The sequence below is a fragment of the Drosophila teissieri genome, chromosome 2R (assembly GCF_016746235.2).
Source record: "Drosophila teissieri strain GT53w chromosome 2R, Prin_Dtei_1.1, whole genome shotgun sequence".
Classification (NCBI taxonomy): Eukaryota; Metazoa; Arthropoda; class Insecta; order Diptera; family Drosophilidae; genus Drosophila; species Drosophila teissieri.
Window position 1 is genome coordinate 10,875,444 of NC_053030.1, and position 19,270 is coordinate 10,894,713.

At 43.3% G+C, this 19,270-nt stretch overlaps 5 protein-coding genes across 7 annotated transcripts; 4 read left to right on the top strand and 1 right to left on the bottom strand.

The window, feature by feature from the left end:
- The first annotated feature begins 3,296 nt into the window (after positions 1–3,296).
- On the top strand, positions 3,297–12,863 carry LOC122613769 (sprouty-related, EVH1 domain-containing protein 1). Of its 2 annotated transcripts, none has more exons than XM_043788141.1 (6): positions 3,297–3,448; positions 4,395–4,758; positions 8,411–8,588; positions 8,652–8,820; positions 9,559–9,714; positions 9,845–12,863. In XM_043788141.1, the coding sequence occupies exons 2-6, from the start codon at positions 4,739–4,741 to the stop codon at positions 10,600–10,602; spliced, it is 1,281 nt and encodes a 426-aa protein (XP_043644076.1). In that variant the 5' UTR covers positions 3,297–3,448; positions 4,395–4,738; the 3' UTR covers positions 10,603–12,863. The 2 variants fall into 2 exon arrangements, with proteins under 2 accessions (XP_043644076.1, XP_043644077.1); XM_043788142.1 differs by having other exon boundaries at positions 9,625–9,714.
- A 91-nt stretch (positions 12,864–12,954) lies between these two features.
- Positions 12,955–14,514, top strand: LOC122613768 (kelch-like protein 6). The gene is made up of 3 exons (XM_043788139.1): positions 12,955–13,111; positions 13,170–13,920; positions 13,977–14,514. Exons 1-3 carry the CDS (start codon positions 13,029–13,031, stop codon positions 14,490–14,492), a joined length of 1,350 nt encoding a protein of 449 aa, XP_043644074.1. The 5' UTR covers positions 12,955–13,028; the 3' UTR covers positions 14,493–14,514.
- A 272-nt stretch (positions 14,515–14,786) lies between these two features.
- LOC122612595 (trafficking protein particle complex subunit 5) lies at positions 14,787–15,562 on the top strand. Its single transcript, XM_043786309.1, has 3 exons — positions 14,787–15,022; positions 15,078–15,387; positions 15,447–15,562. Exons 1-3 carry the CDS (start codon positions 14,847–14,849, stop codon positions 15,543–15,545), a joined length of 585 nt encoding a protein of 194 aa, XP_043642244.1. The 5' UTR covers positions 14,787–14,846; the 3' UTR covers positions 15,546–15,562.
- On the bottom strand, positions 15,556–16,100 carry LOC122612596. The gene is made up of 2 exons (XM_043786310.1): positions 15,911–16,100; positions 15,556–15,830 (listed from the first exon to the last, which is right to left on the bottom strand). The coding sequence occupies exons 1-2, from the start codon at positions 16,037–16,039 to the stop codon at positions 15,618–15,620; spliced, it is 342 nt and encodes a 113-aa protein (XP_043642245.1). The 5' UTR covers positions 16,040–16,100; the 3' UTR covers positions 15,556–15,617.
- Positions 16,101–16,363: 263 nt separating this feature from the next.
- On the top strand, positions 16,364–19,220 carry LOC122612591. 2 transcript variants are annotated; one of them, XM_043786305.1, is made up of 3 exons: positions 16,364–16,447; positions 17,067–18,706; positions 18,766–19,220. In XM_043786305.1, exons 2-3 carry the CDS (start codon positions 17,083–17,085, stop codon positions 19,182–19,184), a joined length of 2,043 nt encoding a protein of 680 aa, XP_043642240.1. In that variant the 5' UTR covers positions 16,364–16,447; positions 17,067–17,082; the 3' UTR covers positions 19,185–19,220. The 2 variants fall into 2 exon arrangements, with proteins under 2 accessions (XP_043642240.1, XP_043642241.1); XM_043786306.1 differs by lacking the exon at positions 16,364–16,447 and adding an exon at positions 16,670–16,758.
- The last annotated feature ends 50 nt before the right edge of the window (positions 19,221–19,270 follow it).

Sequence of the window (19,270 nt, forward strand, 5' to 3'; positions counted from 1 at the left end):
GTCTGAAAGGTTCTTTCAAAAATTATATATAGACTTCCTGGGCCCCTATCCGAGGTCGAGAAGCGGGCATGTCGGTATTTTTATTGTGCTAGATCATTATTCTAAATTTGTATTTTTAAAAGCAGTGAAGAAGCTGACGTCGGAGGTGGTAGTAAAATATCTCCAGGAAGATTTATTTCATACTTTCGGTGTTCCTGAAACCATCATCTCGGATAACGGATCCCAGTTTAAGGCAGAAGTGTTTCAAGAGTTTCTGAGGATCAATAAAGTATCTCACACGTTCACCGCAGTTTATTCACCACAAGCGAATGCTTCGGAACGAGTCAACCGTTCAGTAATCGCGGCGATACGTTCTTATGTTAGGTCCGATCAAAAAGACTGGGATGAACAACTTAGCAGTATATGTTGCGCGTTGCGAACAGCCGTTCATTCCAGCATAGGAACTTCTCCGTATTACTTGGTTTTTGGGCAGCAGTTTGTTGGCTCAGGCGCAACATACAAACTATTAAGAGCCTTGCGGTTATTAGAGGACAGATCAACTGTATTGACGAAAGAAGATTCCTTAGACTTAGTAAGGAGTAGGGCTTTGGAGGTGATGGCGAAGCAGAGAGAAAAGAATGAAAAAGTTTATAATTTGCGTTCGCGGGAAGTTACTTATGCGGAAGGACAGGAGGTTTTTAGAAGGAACTTCAAGCAAAGTAATTTTCAGGCGGGATATAGTGCTAAACTTGGTCCAGCGTACTTGAAGGCACGGATAAAGAAGAAAATAGGAAGTTGCTACTACGATTTGGAGGATCTCCAGGGTCGTTCAGTCGGTCGTTATCACTCGAAGGATTTGAAGCAATAGCTGCTCCAAGCATTGGTGGTATCAGTCTTGGGAGTCTGACCCCCAAGTCTGATCTTGAGTGGGGGGCTTTTTGTAACGCTTGTTGCAGCAGGAAAGTGTCGCTCTCTGTGGGATGGGGGAGAAACTGGTAAGATTTGGTCATTGCTTTGCGAGGCGCCACCTAGATCTGAAAAAGTGCGGGATCGGGTTATGGCGGCAATCTTGAAAAGAGAAATTAACAGGGCCAAGTGTCAGGCTGTTCACGATCTAAACTCCCGTTGGGGAGCGTTCTAATGCCTTCCCGCTTATTTGGCAAGCGTCTAATCGGTCTATTCCCTTTTAGTGGCCTGAGCACGCGGTTCGATCCCTCGCAGAGTTTACTAAGTAACCTTTTCAAATCAAAGTTTAAATTAGAAAGAAATTAAAGTATGGTTATCTTTCGCGAGTGAACTATTTTTAATCATTGGAGTTCAAGCTGCATTGATTGGCCTGGGAAGAACAGAATACATACGTTTTCCCAGTCGGTAAGGAAAAATTGATTGTCGGCGGCTTACGCTCCAGGTTGGGTACATGGCCATTGTTTTTTGTTTCTTAGGGTTTGGCGTATCAGCGACCGGATAGAGGGCCGCTGGAAAACAAATGTTATAGCCGGAGAGACTACCACCCAAGCTGTTCATCACCCGCATGAGCATTTTCTCATTGTGATTATTGGTCACGGGACATCGGCTCATTGGAGTTCAGGGGAAAAGATTGGCTAGTCGGAAGTCGTCTGAGTAGTCAAATTTTATTTTTGGGCGACCCGCTAAATTTCAAAGTTATTGCCCAGCGGTGCAAAAGAAACGAGAAAACAAATTTGCCATTCCTTGGATTTGTCGTGACGGCGCGGCCCAAGCAAAAGCGGTTGAAAGTCGGAGTTAAAGCGAGCAGCAGCAAAGCTGCGATATAGCGCAATCGCGAGAACATCACATGTAGATAAGTTTAGTTCTTAGTTTTGTCTGTTAGTTTGTAGTTAATATATATATTCATGATGATCGGTGCGTAATGGCTAATATAAAAAGGCTGGAGTCGCGAGTGTGAAAATCGGGAATGAAGTTTGTGTGAAGGAAAAAATGACTGATCGGATGTGAAGGGACTTTGGACCTTTGTCCTAATGAGGGTTTTTTTTTATATATGTTATGCAAGTTATTTTTTTTTCTCCAAGCCCCACAGCCTTGGCATCCACGGCAAAGCGCTTTCTCCGTTGGATCTCCAGAGGATATATTTGGGTGAGTGATTCCGGCAGCCAATGTGCCGAGTTTAACCATTATTATTGAACGTGCTTTATATCATGTATGTAAATTCTCCCTCATAAAAGAAAGGAAATAGATGCATTTTTTTAAGTCCCCATACTGCGAAAGATCGCAAAAGAAAATTTGGCGAAAGTAACAAAGAGAAACTCGGATAACAATTAATATAACCTAAAATCCAATCAGCTCAATCCGTTTCTTCCACACACCATTATAATCTCGATTTCATTCGCATTCTTCTTTGCACCCTGTACTGAAGACGAAAACGTTTTCCGTCATCTCGATTAACAAACATTTAAAATCTGCATGTTAAGTCACACAAGTATTATATATTCTTTTGATCATGGCTAGTGTCCAACGATTGTTCTTAGTTTGTAGCGAATAAAAATTTATAATGTTTTGAGTGTATCCTAATTTTTGCCTTCAGTTAGTAGGAACCCTGTAGACCGTATAAAGGGGCCATTCCCAAAAATAATATTCGAGGAGAAGCATCAAATGGCCATTGGAAGGGTGGGGACGCATTAGCCTCAATTACATCTGAGGTTAGAAGACTTTCGCTGTCTGTTTTGGTGAGCATATGATAGCCCGGTCTCAAGAGTTTGTGTAATGTAATGGTCAACATCATATTGCTTGTCGTAGCACGCATATTTTTGATTCTAATAATAAGAAAAGGCACCTCTAAGGGGAACAGTCCGAACACCACCACCGTTAGCCGACGAGCAGATAGCCGGAACAAATTGCGTGCGCTCGTTCCCTTTAGCTAACACCAGGCCTGAAGAAATTCGTTACAAAGTATTAATGATATACAGTGTACGTAAAGAGAATGTAGATACGAAATAAGTTCCAAATTATGGCAATTTGGAATAAATAAAACTCAATACAAAAATTATAAATTTCGTTAGCATTTGCGTTTTCAAAAAACCGCTCAAAATTGCAGCCCCACAGTTGCAAATCGAAAATACTCATATTTTCGTTACGTATAAAGTTGAAATACCCCACATCTAATTTTACGGGACCATACATTTTAAAGCAACTTGAAGCTCAAGATACTTTTATTAATAAATCATTTCGTTGTTTGCACTTTCCTACATTAAAAAACTTATAATGCATTTATATATTTATGTGCCTTGGTATTTTCAAAGAAGTTTGAGAGTTGGCACACAGAGTATATTTATCGGATTCCTCCACGGTCACACTGTCTCCTAATTTTTTCGCCGTCGCCGTCGTTTGTTTTTGGAAATGTCAATTGTTGTGAAAATATCTGCTTAATTGTTAAAAACGCCCAATCGGAAAAAGCACAAATATTCGCAAAAAAATTTGCGCACAAGCAGCACAAGTAAATGTCATTAAAAACAGTGCAAAATTAATACAATAAAATGCTACATTTTGTTGCGTCTGCTCCTGCTATTTGTGTGTGTGTGTGTGTATGTTTGTGCGTGTTGTTAAATAAATGAATTAAAAGGCAGAAGTACACATTTTTAATGCGAAATAATGAAAAATGAGCTTATCCAGGGCTCTCTTTCTGTTCTCTCTCTCTTTTTTACTGTTAATAAAAAGTAGTACTCCAATTTACACACATGCATACATACGTAAAAGCGAAGAATAAGTGAAAAGCGAGAACAATAAGAAGAAAATATAGTTGAAAAACCGCTGCGGTTAGCAATTAAACATATCGGCTGGGAAAATCGGTGAAAAGATATAGCTGTGGTGCAGTATGTATAGGCGTATGTAAATATGAAATATGTAAAGGCAGCAACAGCAAGCAGAGCAGCATATACACACATGGAGAAATCGCCCAAAAAACTTTCTGCGCAAGCTGCAGAGAGCGTGCGAGACAGAGAGGGCGAGACAGACGGAGAGTGGGAGAACGAGAGAGATTGATTCGTTGGTGGAAAATGTATGAATGAATTTTCGCTTTTGCAAATTTTATGTTAATAAAATAGCAGTGCTCGCAGCAAATGGTTGTTCATAACAGCTAAATAAATAAGAAAAAACACGATAAAGTTTACAATTCCGAATAGTTAGTGTTCGAAACGCATTGAGAATACGGAGTTGAGCCTCTCCTTCTCTCAATTTTCATCTGTTACATCTTTTGTTGCTTGGAAAAATCCGTGTATGTGTACGCGTTTGTGTGTGTGCGCGAAGTTTTCCACTGTGTTTGTCTACACGCCCACATGAAAAGCGTCGTGTTTGTGTATTTGGGGAAAAGTAAAAGTGATTCTCGATTTATTAAACGCGAAACCCGTAATTAATTATTCACCTTCGCCCACCTTTAATTTTAGTGAATGAATAAAACCCCCCAACTCTTTGCAAAGCCCCGCCCCCCAAAATTGTGCCAAAAAGCAAGGAAAGCAGAGATAAGAAAAGAAGAAGAGTACTGGAGATCAGCGAGATATTGCAAGTCGGATAACAACAGCAAAAACAACAACGTGGGATTGGATCGCCTCAGAATTGCAACTATCTTCTGGTGTTGTTGTTGTCGCCCGATTACACTTCTTTCGTTGGAAACGTTTGTGCAGCAGCAGCTCTGAATGTCTTTATGCTTTAATCATGGTGTATTTCGCCACCAACAACAACAACACCGACACTACACGCTGCTATATTAGAATCTTTCTGATAACGAACCATGACAGAAGGACATGAAAGGTGAGCTTCCCCCATTCACTAGATATTTCAATATAGTATATAGAATATAATATAATTTAAAATCATTTAAAGGAAATTCACATAATTTATGGTTTAGAGAGCGTAGGATAATTAAAATATTTTCTAGGAATTTAAAACATTTAAATTGAAACGAGAGCTGAGAACAAGCTAATAAAAAACCAACAAAGTACTGAAACATTACAGATTGCTGGGTTTTTAAGCTTAACGTCATATCCCGGATATATGATACATACTTGATAAAAAAAAAAGTTCCCATATTTTTGGGAAGCGTAATTCTTAAATATCTAAGATTTCTTAGAATTCTTTTATGAGTTACTTGTTTTGTTACTTTTATTTAAATATATAATATAAAAATATGGGGTTTTTACAATCTTGTGGGGTTCTCTTTGCTCTGAATGGCTTGTATTTAGTTTTAATTAAGGCAGCCCACGTAGTGACGAAGTGCGGCTCTTACACATCGGTTTGCCTGCACCAATTTCTGGCTCTTTTGCGCATTTCATGTGTTGCAATTATTTGGCGTGCCTCGATTAATTGCCATCAATTGAAAGCCGATTGTTGGAAGTCAATTTCAATTTGCGAAGCGCTTTTAACTTTTCCTCAATGGACAGCCAACAGCCAGGCAGCCATCCAAATGAATGAAGGACGCGTGAGTCATTTGTCTGGTCGAATTGAAGTCTCCGCATTGTCTGTCGACACTTTTAATGAATGAAATGGAACGCCCCCATGTGTGGTTTCTTTCTCCGTTCGCCTGTGGGCCCAATAATTGCCGTTGTTACGATTACTCACGTATTATTGCCTCGCGCCACTGGCGCTCTTTAAATTCTATTCCAAAATGATGTCATTTTGTGTTTGTCCGTTTGCTGTTTGCTGATTGCTGTTTGTTTCGTCCGCTGTTCGTTTCGCTTATTTCTTTCAGCAAACGCCAGCCTGCGCAACAAGAACAAAAAAGCAAGACACTCAAGGTTCCAATAGTTTCATTCATGTCTTGCTCTTTATTCCGTCCTCATAATGAATTGATACGCGGCATGCCCCCACACAAAGTCACTTAGAGGGTGCCACACAAGTCACAGCTATTCCCATGTGAGAAAACTAGCGAAGATATCATTGATAACATAACTTTAAACATATATTTTAAAAGTCTTTTTGTTTTGGAAAGGAAACTCATTTTGCAATGTTAGTTTCATTTTTAAAGCGTTTTGCCTTATTTTCGTAGTATATTTCCACCTTTGAGGGCTTACTATTCCACTAACTTTTCTGAATATTAAAAAACATTTTAAGAGCTCTGCATTTACAAAACGTAATTTATTGCTGTCCAGATATTGAGAGACGAAATATCACATATTGTTGCTTTATTTTTGCAGAACGTCGCCATAAAGTAGGCAATTATATTTTGTAATATGTTTGCCTTTTTAATTGCATTTTAGCATGAGTACTACTAAATTCTATAATATTTTATTTTAGGCTTTACAAATTTAATAAAAATTTTGAAATACCCCCTTATAAAAAAAAAGTCACCCTGTTTGCTGCGTTTCTTGCTGCAGCGGAAACAACATTCGATTTCAATTTTGCATTGTAAATTGATTGGCATGTGAGTAATGTAACGGTAAGCGGGACATCGTTACCACGCGACATTTGTGCTTGTGTGCAAATATAGGTAGGAGTGTGTATGTGTGTGTGTTAGACAGTGGGACTATCAAAACTATTCGCCTATTTAAAGAGTGGCTGTGGCTCTGTGTATTGGAACTTTTTATTTTTTGTTGTATTGTGGCGTCGCCTCTCCGTCTTTTCGTGTGGGTGTGCACGAACACAGACATAGGCGTACACGCACACGCAGAGCGTTCATTCATCTTTTCCTGCTGCAGCCCCCGTGTGTGTGTGCGTGTGGGCGTTAGAGTGTGTGTGTGTGGGAGTATCCAAAGCATTCACTTGGCAACAATGTTTGGGGCATACCAAATAACTCGAAAGTTTTGTACATAATTATATGGTTGTTTAAAGTCGGGAAATTGGTTAGTTGGTTGGACTTAGCTTGGCCTCAGATCATTTATGGGCGACAACTCCCACACGCACACACATTAGGAAAGATAACTGGAGCTCTCTCTTCATCACTCACAGCGTCTGTAACGGTATCTTTCCCACGCATGCGCTGTGGCTGGAAGTGAGAGCTTCCAAATATTGATAGACTTTTAGTTTCGGCTTGGGGCAGGCTCTTCTAGCTTTCCACAAATATATAAATGTGTGTGTATGTTTTATGTTTGGCGGAGTTGGTAGTATATCTACATATATATCATTTAACTTAATTTCGACTACACTCTGGACCGCAGACTCTTGGCTAACTGGGTGGCAACTCTAATGGAGTGAACCGTTAGCTCAGCAGCGCCTCTCTTGCTCAATGAAAACCCGTTAGGCGCTATTATTATGCTCTGACCCTGGATAGTTCCGTTGGCTTCCTTTCGGTTTTCATTCACGCTGGCTCGCAAAATCCTTGACGGAGCTGACGTAGCTGAATGAAAACCATGGCGGGACCAGTCCTTGACATGTCCTAGCTTCTCGAAAGCCCGGTGACGTCGCGACAAAAATATTCATTCTGTAAAATCCAGCGAAACTAGGACAAGCATGTGTACATATAACACGCACACCGGTGCATTCACATGCACGTAAACCCCTCCCCTTATACACACACACACACACACACACACACCCATATACACCCTATGGGCCCAGTGGAGTTTGGAGCTTTTTTCATTGAGTAACTCCCTTTTATTTGCCCGGGAACTCTGTCCCTATTCAAGCACATTCAATTTATGCGAAACTTGTGCGCAGGTCGTCAGAAACTCCATTTTATGCTCCCCATTCATAAGGCGAGGAAAGTCCTTAGCTCTGAAGTTGCTGCTTCATTTTCAAGAATGAAACCGTATATCATTTGGCACCCCCAAGTTTCACCAAATGCTACATACAGATTCCACATTGTTGAAACCCTTTTATAATACTACTTGTTTTGAGAAGGGGCATCTCAATAAACTCAGCCTGTCCTCATTTTAAGATTAGATTGGATGAAGATATTGGTTTTGCACACATCTATTTTCAAAATCCTGGCTTGGTTTTTGTATTTTTAAAACGAAGGACTTTCAGATATTTTTAGTTTTCATGGCTTTTTACTTTCGCTTCAATGAATCAATTTTTGCTGAGGGCAGGTGCTGCTAGTATCCTTGCTATGGCTTCCTTCACGGTGCCGAAAAATTGAATTAGCCAAATTAGCGACACTTGTGGGTTATCCTGTCGAGGATATAGAGGCAGCTCTGGTACCTCGATGACTCTCATTCGTTTTAAACCATTGGCGCGTCCAGCATGGCTACGGTTTCCTATACCAAACTTGGTCCCAAACGCAGGATAAGCAGGTGCGATTGCTACCGATTTCGTAGAGTGTAAACTATGATTAAGTAATTTATGAATTTAGAATTATATTATACATTATAGAGTATTGTCCAGCATGATAAGGTCATAAAAACAGGGATATTAAAATCAAGGTCAACATCTTTACCACATATAGAATGCCATACATTCGAAACTGTTCCTAATATGTAAAAATAGTATTCCCAATTAAACTAATGCAACACCTTTTTCCATTTCACAGCGACTTCTTAGTAACAGTACGCGCACAGGTAATGACCAGAGACGAGAGCACCGAGGGCTGGCTTCCGCTGGCCGGGGGTGGCCTGGCCAATGTTTCGATCCGGAAGCGGGCTAGGCTATCCCCATTGGCATCGGGTCATGACTACATCATCTACGGGCAGAGGATATCCGATCAGAGCGTGAGTACACAGCATACACTAGAATAGAATGTATGTAGATATTGAATGATTTACTTTCGGCAGGTCATCTTGAGCTGTGTGATCAATCGTGATCTGAAGTATTACAAAGTAATGCCCACATTTCATCATTGGCGCGCAGGGAAGCAGCGTAATGGACTCACATTTCAAACGGCCGCCGATGCGCGAGCCTTTGACAAGGGCGTCCTGCGCGCCTACAACGAGCTGATCGATGGTAAACTCCTGCCCGAATCCTCATGGCTGATCCCAACTACCTAACTATCTAATATACCAAATAGTTGCATGACCGGCTTGCACATCCCGTCTCTCTCTTTCTCTCTGCTTTCTGTCAGCCCGCTTTAGTTGCCTTTTGATTCCTACTGCTTACCTCTACTCATGCCGAAGCCACTTGCCTTTCATTCTTCCGGTTCTTCCAAGCCTCTGACTTAGTATTGCTTTCGTTTACTAATATATATAACTTTTTGTATGTCTTATGCTCTACTTTTGCCACAATACCAAACGAAAAACCAACCCAAATATCAAAAATCACCACACACAATCACATTGGAATATTGCAAATTGTTTTAAAAATCAACAAATCAAATGTTTGGTTAAATCTATAATTTCAATCAAATTGGTAAGTGTTATATGAGGCCGTACCTCTAATTAGTTTGCGTGTGCTGTTTGCTTTGAAGAGGAACATTGCGCTCGATCACTTCAAAATTCTCAGCACATATATGTGAAACAGTATAGTCTAGTCCACACTTGTAGGGCACCACGTTTCAATGAGTTATTTTCGATTTCCTTGCTTACACTTAGCTGTGTTCTGATTTTACGCTCGTCAAAATATATCTCTTCTTTCTAAACAACTTTAAACTGTTCTCTGCTTTGCGGCTTGCTAAAAACGTTGCTGTTTGTTTGTATATAATTCCAAATATCTGATTACTAAAACTCATTCATTTACCTTATCTAGGACTGGCCAAATCGAATCCAACGATAATATGCCCACCGCTAACCAAATATGATTCGGTTGGCGAAGATGATGTATTCATGACCCTGGACTTACCTGTGGAAAGCGAGAGTTTACAAAAGATCCATTCAAGCCCCGAGGGCAGCGAGAAAAGTCACAGTAAGTGTTTCTAAATTGGGTAAAAACAAGTGAAACCAATTAAAGAAGAATTATAAAACGATTGATTCCACTTGAGACCCATTGAATAAGCCATTTAGAGCAAATCTTTAATCCGTCACTTACCTTGCAGAGAGCGTCAGCAACAACTCTGACTCAGAGAAGCTGCCTCCGCCGCCCATTCACTACATATCCACGGACAAAACATCGGCCACCACGTCGCCGCCAGACGCACCGCCCGCTTCTGCTGCTCCATCGCCGGCGACCGCCGGCCAGATTGCGGCCAGTGAGAACTACTCGTACGTGACGCTGACGGCGGTGCACCACGACTACAACTATCCAGTGGTGGACCAGCCTGTGGGGGCGCAGGTGCTCAATGCTCGGAGGGAGTCGATCAGTGCACTAAAGAAGCGCAACGCTCTGGAGGCGGCGCAGGCGATGGCGGCGGCTCAGACGGCGGCGGGTGGAGGACTGGCCTGTCGCGACGGGGGATCGGGAAAGCCGCTGCACAAGCCAAACGTATCCGACATCCTGAAGAAGGAGACGCGCCTGCGATGCCGCTACTGTCACGAGCTGTACAGCGAGGACTTCAATCGACGGGGCGCCTGCGAATATGCCCCGGATCCCTTTCGCAGCGGCTACGAGTGCATCTCCGGGATGGGCTGTGCCCGTTGCATGATCTACCACTGCATGAGCGACGCCGAGGGCGAGACGGCCCAGCATCCGTGCGACTGCAGCGCCAGTGAGGCCGGTTGCAGCAAGCGCTGGTTGGGCCTGGCGATCCTCTCGTTGTTCGTGCCCTGCCTGTGGTGCTATCCGCCGCTCCGCGCCTGCCACTTGGCCGGCATCCACTGCGGCCTCTGCGGCGGGCAGCACAAGCCGCATGTCTGACATTTGGAGGCCCGCTTGCAAGGACAGCACGATGATGACCCCAGGCCCAGAAGCGAATTCCACTACCACCACTCCGAGCAGAGCATAATGAACAGCGCCAAGCGTCCGTGGGGCGCCAAGCAAAAGCAGTCGCAGCAATCGCAGTCCCAATCGCAGCGTCATTTTTACAACTGGGAGCTGTCGCACAGCTTGGGTGCTCCCCAGCATCAGACTCCTCCGTATTTAATGCAATCAACTGACAGGAAGGCACCTCAGAACGATTACGGACGCTTGCTATTCTAGGCTTTATCCATGATGACAGCCTGAGGACCCATTTCGGCAAACTAATTACCAAGAAGTACTGAATATTTCACCAGATCTAAGAAATCTTAAAGATATCTGAAAGTGGACAAGGAAATGTTATTCCGATAAATAGCAAGAAAACAATGTTTTCATACTGTTGAGATGAAATCGCGTAGATGAAAAGCACAGCTTTTTAAAATCAGGTGAAAGAAGAAAGTGTAGAAACCAATTCAGCTTGGAAATCAGTTCGCCGAAATGGGTCTGTGGTTCGATTTTAGTATCATTTCGGTATACTCCATTTAAATTGCCATAATTAATTGTATATACAAAAGAGCAGGAAGGATTATGTATCTAATTTTAATATACTTTAAAAATTGTGACTTATGTTTAGTGCTCTCGCTTAATTATAGTTTTGTAAAAACGGGCTATTTGTTTTTATTCGTAACTGAAACACTTTTTTTAAAAATCAAAATATTATACAATGATTGTTTTAGTTTTAGTTGTTTAGGGTTTTTTGCTATTTTACACTTGCTTGTTTACAATTCGAAATTGGAGAACAGTATTAAAAAGGCCGAGGCAAAGGCGAAACGAGAACTAAATATATTTAAATGCGATTTTCTCTGCGCGATTCCAATTTGTTAATCAATGTCACGCGCTCAAAACTCACACGAAAAGTTCAAACAAACGGCAACCTGATGCGCAAATGAATAAATAAATCGACACACGCAACTAGGCAGAAGAATTAGGTGACGACACAGCTGTCAAGCCGTTCTTCTCTGAACCTGAAGAAGAATTACAAATTGTATTCGACTCCTCTAGCAAAAGAGTCCGCGGCAATGCTCAAGTTTTGTGCGTTCGCTATGCTCGGCAATTGTTACTTAAGCGAGATTTAGTTCAAAACTATGTACCCATTTGGTTGCCTTATAAAAAGGATGTTTTTGTCTCTTCTTAGGGCTCATGAAGATTCAAAATATTCCTTTTGTCACGAACTCAAAACATTTGTTTTCCAAATCTTTTGTTCAGCGTAGAAATAGAATGCGAAATGAGAAACCAATTAGAATTAGAGGGCCGTTGGACAAACAAAGAACGCAGCATTGCTCGATTGGATATCTTTTGCAACTAAATAATTCTAGAATGCGAAGCAATTTGTAATTTTGATTAAAATGCTAAACACTTTGGGCGGTTTATAAAATGGCCGAAAGAAGAGGCATTAGAGCAAAGGGGTAAAAAAACAAAACAATTTAAGTGTTTTCAAAAAGTCAACAAACTCATATATGCAGCTATATATATATATAAAAATAATAAAAAACATTAATTTATTTCTTACTATATAATTATTGTTGTACTAAGTCAGTGAGAAAACCCATGAAAGAAAGAAATTCACACGAAAACTAAAACAAAATGCATATTTATTAAAAATAAGCAAAGGTTGTGCAAAAAAACACATTAAAAAGCAACATTATTATTGTAAAAATTAACTAAATACGGCAATTGTTATTAAATGTGCAAAATTCAGCAAACACATTGATACAAACCTCAGAAAACACAAGCCAAGATCTGAAAACGGACATCAATGGAAGGGAAAGGAAATTTTTGAATTGAAAAATAAGGCAAGATGAACCGAGAACGGATCAAACGGAAACAAAACACTCAACAACAAGAAGTACAAAATGTTAAATATGTATCTATAATTTACACTTACGTTTTATATTACTCTCTAATTTACACGCTTACTCAACGGAAAATAGCTAACTATTATTACAATCACAATCGTCCTCGAACACACAATAAAACTAGATCAAAAGGCGGAATTATTACTTTAGCTAAAATAAAGGTCACCTTTTGCAATTATTTTTGTTCTCTCCTTTATTGTTTCACATCGAAATCAGCAAAATGGTTAAAATAGCCACATATACTCATATTAAATTGAAAAGAAAAGTGTCATTGCAGAAAGATAAAGAAAATAGTAATATACATAATATATTTATTCATATAAATGTATTTGAAAATGTGAACAAAAGAATACCAACAATAAAACACAATTTAATAAACAATGTGAAAGATATGTGTGTGTTTCTCTTAAACATTTGAAAATACAGTAGCCCTGCAGTAAGAAATACAAAATCTAAACACACAATTTCGAAATGGAGGAGTTAATGAGGCAAAAGCTGCCCAATGGCCAAAAATACGAGAAGCAGGAACTCACCTGCAGCGTTTTATTTACCAAGTGAGTTAATACTACAATAACTATGTTCCTTAGCACCTCCGATTCCTCCTGTTTACAGCCCCAAGTTTAATGCTGAGAAGTCATCCGCAAGTGATGAAATCAACTCGATTGCGCGGCTGGTATCAAAGACGGAGGATCTCGAAGTGGACCGAGTGTTCAGGAAGGTTTCTAAGAATGGTGACGAGGAGACCACCTCCCTGAATCGCTCCCTCTTCGAGTTCGGCCATAATTTCGAGGATGTTGAAGGCTGGCTGCAACTGGAGCAGCCTTCCAAGGATCAGCTGGCCTCGGTGCTGCGCTACATGTTCGAGTCGCATCTGAAGACCACTGTGCAGATAGAAATTAACAAGATGTACTTCAACTGCCACTTCATCGTGCTGCAGGTGTACTCGCGCTTCTTCAGCGATCTGGAGAAGATTCCGCTGCTGGTCACCCTGCCCGAGAGTATCGTCTCCCAGAAGGCCTTTATGCTCACCTACAAGTGGATGCTCAGCGATGATCCTGTCCTGGAACTGCCCCATATTGTGGAGGTGTTTGTGGCCGCCACTTATTTGAGGATCAATGAGCTGCAGGCGCATTGCTGGAAATACTTCGATGATGAGGAGTGCTATAACGAGGATACGGCTTGTGTCCTATACGTGGAGACGAAGGACAATCCCGCCATGGATGTGGTCTGCAATGTGATGCTAACTAGGATCCGCAAGTTTCTGCTCACCTTTGTGGCCACCAAGGATTTCCTGGACCTGCCCTTCTCCCATCTGATCTTCCTGCTCGATTCCGATCAAATCTGTGTGAACACCGAGATCGAGGTGGTGTTTAACATAATAATTATTATTGTGCAATGCAATATATAGGTTTTTCTTAGATTCTTTTTATAGCTGTTCGATGGCTGGGTCACAAGTGGAACCAAAGGAAAGGGCGTCTGCTGCGTCTAGTGTCCTGTATTCGATTCAATCTGATGCCATTGTGGTATCTGCTGTATGTGCGACGGGAAGAGAATCATCCGTTGGTAATGGAGCTGGTTTCTCACCCGGAGGTGGAGCACCAGATCAACGAATCCATTTCGAAAATAACGTCGCTAATGTACGAGGAGAAAATAACTGCTTTGGAGGGCAATGGCGCACTGAGTGAGGAGTATGCAAATGATTTGAGGCTTCCGAGACATCGAAAGTGGATTTGCGATAGCTTGTGCACTTATTATCACGATGTGGGTTGCCCCAATACCCGTGAAATTCGCTTTAAACACTTCGAGGACTATCTTTCGGAACTACAACAGAGCTCCAAAGATCACTGGTCCAAGGTGGAAGAGCAGGACCCGAGTAAGACGACTCACTGTTGCAGTTTAAAGAGGACAAAATCAAGCGAATCGGTTGCCGAATAAGAATTCAATTTAAAAAGTAACGGGTATCTTTTGAATTCGCGGGCTTGTGTTTGTGCTAGTATAACACACGTTTCTGTTATACAAAGTGCTCCCGCACTTTATTCGTTTACTATTCATGAAACAAAACAGCAAAGCTCTCTTTTATTGTGTATTCCAAGCATATTTTGTAAAAAGTATATAATATATTTGTTATAAAAATATATAAATTAATAAATATGATTAATAATTATTGTATTTTTATTTTCGTATTTAAGTGTGACCACTTCTGTAACGCTTCTTGGCATTTCGGGCAAAAAGAGCGGCGTGCACACTTTGCTTTGTTTTGGAAAATAATTTGATATATTTATCAGGAAAATGGAAAAACTGGAGGCCCTAAAAATATCCTCGATGCGTCCGCGCAGCAACATCCTGGACAGACCCTTATCCAAGGGCAAAACTGAGGTTTCCCAGAGCATTGTGGCATTGCTTTTCAGCGAAATCGTCCAGTACTCGCAGAGTAGAGTGTTTACAGTGCCAGAATTGCAAACAAGGTGGGGGTTTCTGCATGTTTTTGTGGATATTTTGTTAAATCTAAGGTATTTTCAGACTCCACGATTTGGGTCAAGATGTGGGCACCCGGATAATCGATTTGTATTTCGTGAGGGAGCGCAGCTCTAAGAGGGAAACGAAATTAACCCAAATGCTGCTGTTTGTTAAGACCACGGTGTGGAAAAACCTCTTTGGCAAGGAGGCGGAGAAGCTGGAGCATGCCAACGACGATGAAAGGACATACTACATCATTGAAAAGGAACCTCTGGTCAACACTTTCATAAGTGTGCCAAAGGATAAAGGCTCCCTAAACTGCGCTAATTTCACGGCTGGCATTGTGGAAGCTGTGCTCACGAATTGCGGATTTGTAGGTTTCCTGTAGACTCCACTCCAATAATAATTAATATTATAATTTGTGTTCCACAGCCTTGCAAGGTCACCGCCCACTGGCACAAGGGCACCACGTACATGGTCAAGTTCGAGGACTTTGTCATCGCCCGCGACAAGCAGATGGAGGAGAAATAAATGGCATAGCTTCGTTACGGTTTTGTTTTAATTCCACTATACGAATCGAAGATCAATTGCTGAATGTATGGCTTAGATGAACTTGAACTGGCGATCCTTGTAGGCCACCTGGCCAGTCCTGTATTTCTCCTCGCGTCCATCGCGCTCCGCCTTCAAAGCCCAGGCGTAAAGGGCAATCGGCAGGACGACGGCGAACAGGCCCGTGCGGAAGGATTTGCCGGTGGGCTTGAAGTGCTCATAGTTGGAGACGCGCATTGCCTGGAAACGAGCCAATCCCGCGTCGAACTGCAATGTAAAGCGGTTTAATAGCATTTATCCCACATTGTGATGACATAACCAAGCCAAGGATTGGTGCTCCCACTTACCACGGTGCCGCCCTCACCGGTGGCATGGCGGTAGGGATTGGAGCTCTGCTTCAGGAACTCCTGGCGGACCTTCAGCGTCGCCTCGTGCTTGCGCTTGATGAACTCCTGCTCCTCTTGGGACAAAACCATTTTTATAGTTTTGTATTGCAAACCAAATTTTTAGCAACAGCTGACAGGTGTGAACGTCTCCAGAAAGTCTTAAAATACCAAGCAGCTGTGAAATATACCAACTTCATATATAACATTTTTATATATATGTATATTTTTGGTTTGTACTGTTCTAATTGAAATGTTCTTATGCGCAAATTAATTGCGGTATAATTAAAATAGTTTACATTAAAGGTACCACATCATTCCTCTAAAAACATATTATTCGGTTGGCAGCCCTAAATTCAATTTCTCATTTCTACTATCGACTTTCGAGTTATCGATATATGCTGCGCCGATTTAAAAGTTTAAATCGCTCGCTCTTTGCCAACCGCTCTCTGGGGAATAGTTAAGGACTTTGAGACCCTTATCCTTATCCTTGCACAGAAAGTATTTTTAATGTTATATTTATATACTCTCATTCCGTACTCGCAAAGTCTGCTGCTTCGTTGCAGCGAGCACGTTCCACCCCAGCCACGATTTAACCCGTTCTCTCGCTCGCTCTCACTGCGCATGTCCTACAAAGTGTGATGCGCAGATCTCGTGTCCGCATCCTAATTGGCGTCCCTATTCCACGGATACCCATCTCTAGCCGGGTTTTTTTGTGGAAAGCAGTGGATTCCTGTTAGCCAGTTAAATGGCAAATCAGAAAATCAAGGGTTTTTCCTGGTGCCTTTTGGAAAAACCCCTAAACGCAGGGGGTTAGTAATCAATAACTCCCCCTTGGCGCATGCCTCCTAAGGACGAGAGAGAGCGAGAGAGCTGTTGTGAGCCAACGCGCATGCTACTACTTAGTTGGGTGGGAAATGCACTTGGCTTAGCCACCGATTTTCCCGAGCGGCGGGGGTATATCCGATGTTTAGGGGTGGATTTCGGGCAATTCGGTTGCCCGCGGTTGCGCCGTTCGCCTGGCTCATTTTTCACTCGCCCGCAGACGGAGGCAGCGGCTCCCGGATTTCCATTTTCTGGCCTATATTGATTTTCACCTGCCAACCTGCTCGTTTTCCAGACGCAGTGCAGCAGCCATGAGCCTGAAGTCCAGTGCTAGGATCAAGAAGCGCCGCTCGGAGGCAGCGGCGGCCACCTATCCGGTGCCACCAACTCCGGCTCAGACGGTGAGCAACGGGTCAGCTTCCACAGCGAATCCTGCAGGTACGACAAGCAATCCAGGAAATGGTGCCCCAAATCCGTGCCAGAGCTCCTCCAAGAAACATAGCTTCGTGGGACGCAATCCCAACTTCGACACCGATGAAACCAAACTGCTCATCCAGTTGTGGGGCGATCCCAAGCTGCAGAGAACCCTAATCACCACGCACAAAAAGCACGCCGTGATCTGTCAGCTGGCCGCCAAGATGCAGGAATATGGCTACCATCGTTCGCCGGAGGAGATTACCACACGGATCAAGAACCTCAAGTGCTTCTACAATCGTTTGAAGAAGGACAAGGAGTGCGGTGGTCAGTCCACCGATTCAGAACCCAGTTGGAAACACTTTGCCGAGATGGATGCCATTATGACCAGACCCATTTTTAGTGTGCGACCCAATGAGGTGCCTGCTCCATCGCTGAAATACCAACTGGAGCAGGCCCTGGAGGAGCATGCCGAACGTCGCAAGCGCCGGCTGGAAAACGGAGAGGAGCTATCCGAAAGCGACAACGAGGAGGATGACATGCTGCTCTCCGCCCTGGTCAGCAAAAACAAGGAGACCGGCAGCCGGAAGGAGTTGGAAGCTGGCTGCCTAGAAGCCGACACCGATATGAACGAAGAATCATTCTCGAAGCGCCGCAAGGTGTCCGCTGATGTGGAGGTTGATATTGGAGAGGCTCTGACATCGCCCTGCATCAAGAGCGAGCCAGCCCAGGAGGTCGAAACGGCTACAGCAACGTCCACAGTAGAGGCCGAACCGGAGGAGGACGATGACTGCATGCTTCTGCCACAGCCCAAGGAAGAGCCCATCGATGTGGATGCTGCGGATGATCCGCCAACAGAGAAGTCATCAAGTTCCAGTACCACATCCACTTTGGCTGACATGTTACAGCGGAACAAACCGTCCAATCTGCTTCCCTTCACCGGGGCCAATGTCATCATCCCGGCCAGCATTACCACCACCACGGCTGGCATAAGCTCGACCACGCAGAGTTCAACGACCACACCGAGCAAACTTCAGGGCGGTAAAATCTCGTTGGTGCCAACGAATTTCCTGATGCAATCAAAGCTGCCGGCTGCCGCGGGACCAAGTCCCATGGCAAACGCCAAGGGAGCTGCGCCCCAAATCCAGCTGCTGCAGAGTGCCATCAATCAGGGCGCTCGTCTGATGATTAGCGGATCGGCAGCAGCACCGGCACAGCCTAGCAACGCCGGTTTGGTGGCCACAGCCCCCGGAGGAGTCAAGTTCGTGCTGGTCAATGCGGAGCAGGCCAAGGCAGCGGCAGCGGCGGCTGCAGTGGGTAAATCGACCGCCTCCTTGCCCTTGTCTACTGCCCAAGCTCAGGTTCAGGCTGCTGTTCAGCAGCAGCAGCAGAAACTGCAACAGAGTCTCCAGCAGGAACAGCATCTGCAGCATCAGCAGCACATTCAGCTGGAGAAGGAAGAGAGTCGGCGAGTTCACGAGAAAGCCAAGGAGGATCTGCAAACGAAGAGACACATGACAAGTGGGTATCAAGTTACAATCATCCTGTCCCCATTGTACTAAAATAAGTTCAATTTTCAGCAATGAGAATTCTTCTTCGTCAGTTGCTGAATTCCCAAAACGAAGCCAACGAGATCCAGCACAATCGATTATCCCTGGAACGGGAGCGTCTGGACTGGGAGAAGAATATGGGCGAGCGCCTGCTCAACTTGTTGCCAAGTCTCATACAGCCGGCACCTGCAGCCTCGCCATGCTCCACTGCTCAACGACTGCAGCCGCCCAAACTGCTCTTCACAACTGCTCTGCCAATGGGCAATGGCACCGTAACCATGCCGCACATACTAACATCCAACTCGCTGCCCAAAGTCATAACCACTTCAAGTTGCAACAGTGGCGTGGCAGTGGCCGGGTCAGGAGTAGGACTGGTAGCGAGTGTGGCTACCAAGTCGGTGGACAACGACGTCCAGTTGGTCACGCCCAAGCAGGAAAAAGAGGTCTGAACCGAAACGGAACTGTTCGTTATAAGTGATTGATATTAGCAACAACTTTCAGTGATCTCAAAGAAATGATATTCTGGTCTTTACTA